The 1212-nt window shown below is 49.1% G+C and overlaps 1 protein-coding gene across 2 annotated transcripts in view; it reads left to right on the top strand.

Moving 5' to 3' along the window:
- SLC35C2 (solute carrier family 35 (GDP-fucose transporter), member C2) overlaps window positions 1-834 on the top strand; it is an 18011-nt gene extending 17177 nt beyond the window's left edge. For both annotated transcript variants that reach the window (XM_009329907.1, XM_009329909.1), the window contains one exon: window positions 527-834. In XM_009329907.1, the coding sequence (XP_009328182.1) occupies window positions 527-582 (56 nt within the window). In that variant the 3' untranslated portion in view covers window positions 583-834. The remainder of the gene's footprint in view (window positions 1-526) is intronic.
- The last annotated feature ends 378 nt before the right edge of the window (window positions 835-1212 follow it).

Genomic DNA, 1212 nt, shown 5'->3' on the forward strand with positions numbered 1-1212 from the left:
TGCCCAGGGAAGTGGTTGAGTCACCATCCCTGGAGGTATTTAAAAGACGTGTAGATGTGGTGCTTAGGGACATGGTTTAGTGGTGGACTTGGCAGTGCTAGGTTAACGGTTGGACTTGATGATCTTAAAGGTCTTTTCCAACCTAAACGATTCTATGATTACCCTTCTTTGCAGCAAGGGCACATTGCTAGCTCACATGAATATGCAGGGGGTATGCAGCTAGAGGGCATGAGTGCAAGAACTTGCCCTGTCTAGCACTGCAAGATGGTTTGCGGGGGCACAGAGCTGTCCTACAAGACCCACACAAGCATAAGTAGCTCCACCATCTCATCTTTTGCTTTCCAGCCTAGCAGAGCTGGGTAATTGCTTTATCTATCAGAGCTCCTTGCATTAACAGGCAGTAATTGGCACCTGTGTTAAAAAGCCTGGTTTCAATTACTGCTGAATGCAGCTCAAACTCCAGAGCTGGGAGATTACATGGGGGAGGAGCGGTAATGCTCATGTTTACTCTCTGTCTTTCCACCAGGTGTTCCTCTTCCCCCAGGGATGAAGCATTTTTTGCATTTCTTGCTCGTGCCTTGAATCTGCAAAACCACCAGCAAGAGCTGCATGGGAAGCAGAACTGTGTGCCTCTCAGGAGCACAGAGAACAGGCATACCTGGCACAGTGCTCAACTCTATTCTTCCTCACATGGATGTTTCTTACAGAAGCCTCTACTACAAATCCTACACTGAATGGTGCGGTAGCAAGGTGTGGGAGCGAATTGGTCTTTGTAGATGGTGGTGTTCCCCCAGCCCCATGCAATAACAATCTTGGGAGCTTTCCCAGAGTTTCCCCTCAGCTATACATCTCTCTGGCTTCCACTGCATCAGCACTCCCCTGTGCGCTGGGCCCAGCCCCCTTCTGCTGCCTTTCATCATTTCTGATCCAATATATTACAGTACCGTTAAAATGCACAGGGAATTGTTTTCTGTGTTTTAGAGCCATGAGCCCTTAAATTTCCATTTGTTTAGTGGGTGATGAATGTACAGTTGTGGCTGGTGCTGGAGCCATGCGGAGAGGTGGGAGAGCTCTGACTACAGAGCGACTAGTGCTCCCTCCCGCAAGCTTTGCACCAGGGACCTTATCAGTTTGAGTGGCAACAGCTGTCCAGGGCTCCCCTTTCCAACAAAACTCCCTGGTTCAGTTCATAATAGGGGTCAAGGCAGGGAT

Source organism: Pygoscelis adeliae, unplaced genomic scaffold (genome assembly GCF_000699105.1).
Source record: "Pygoscelis adeliae isolate BGI_AS28 unplaced genomic scaffold, ASM69910v1 Scaffold448, whole genome shotgun sequence".
Taxonomy (NCBI): domain Eukaryota; kingdom Metazoa; phylum Chordata; class Aves; order Sphenisciformes; family Spheniscidae; genus Pygoscelis; species Pygoscelis adeliae.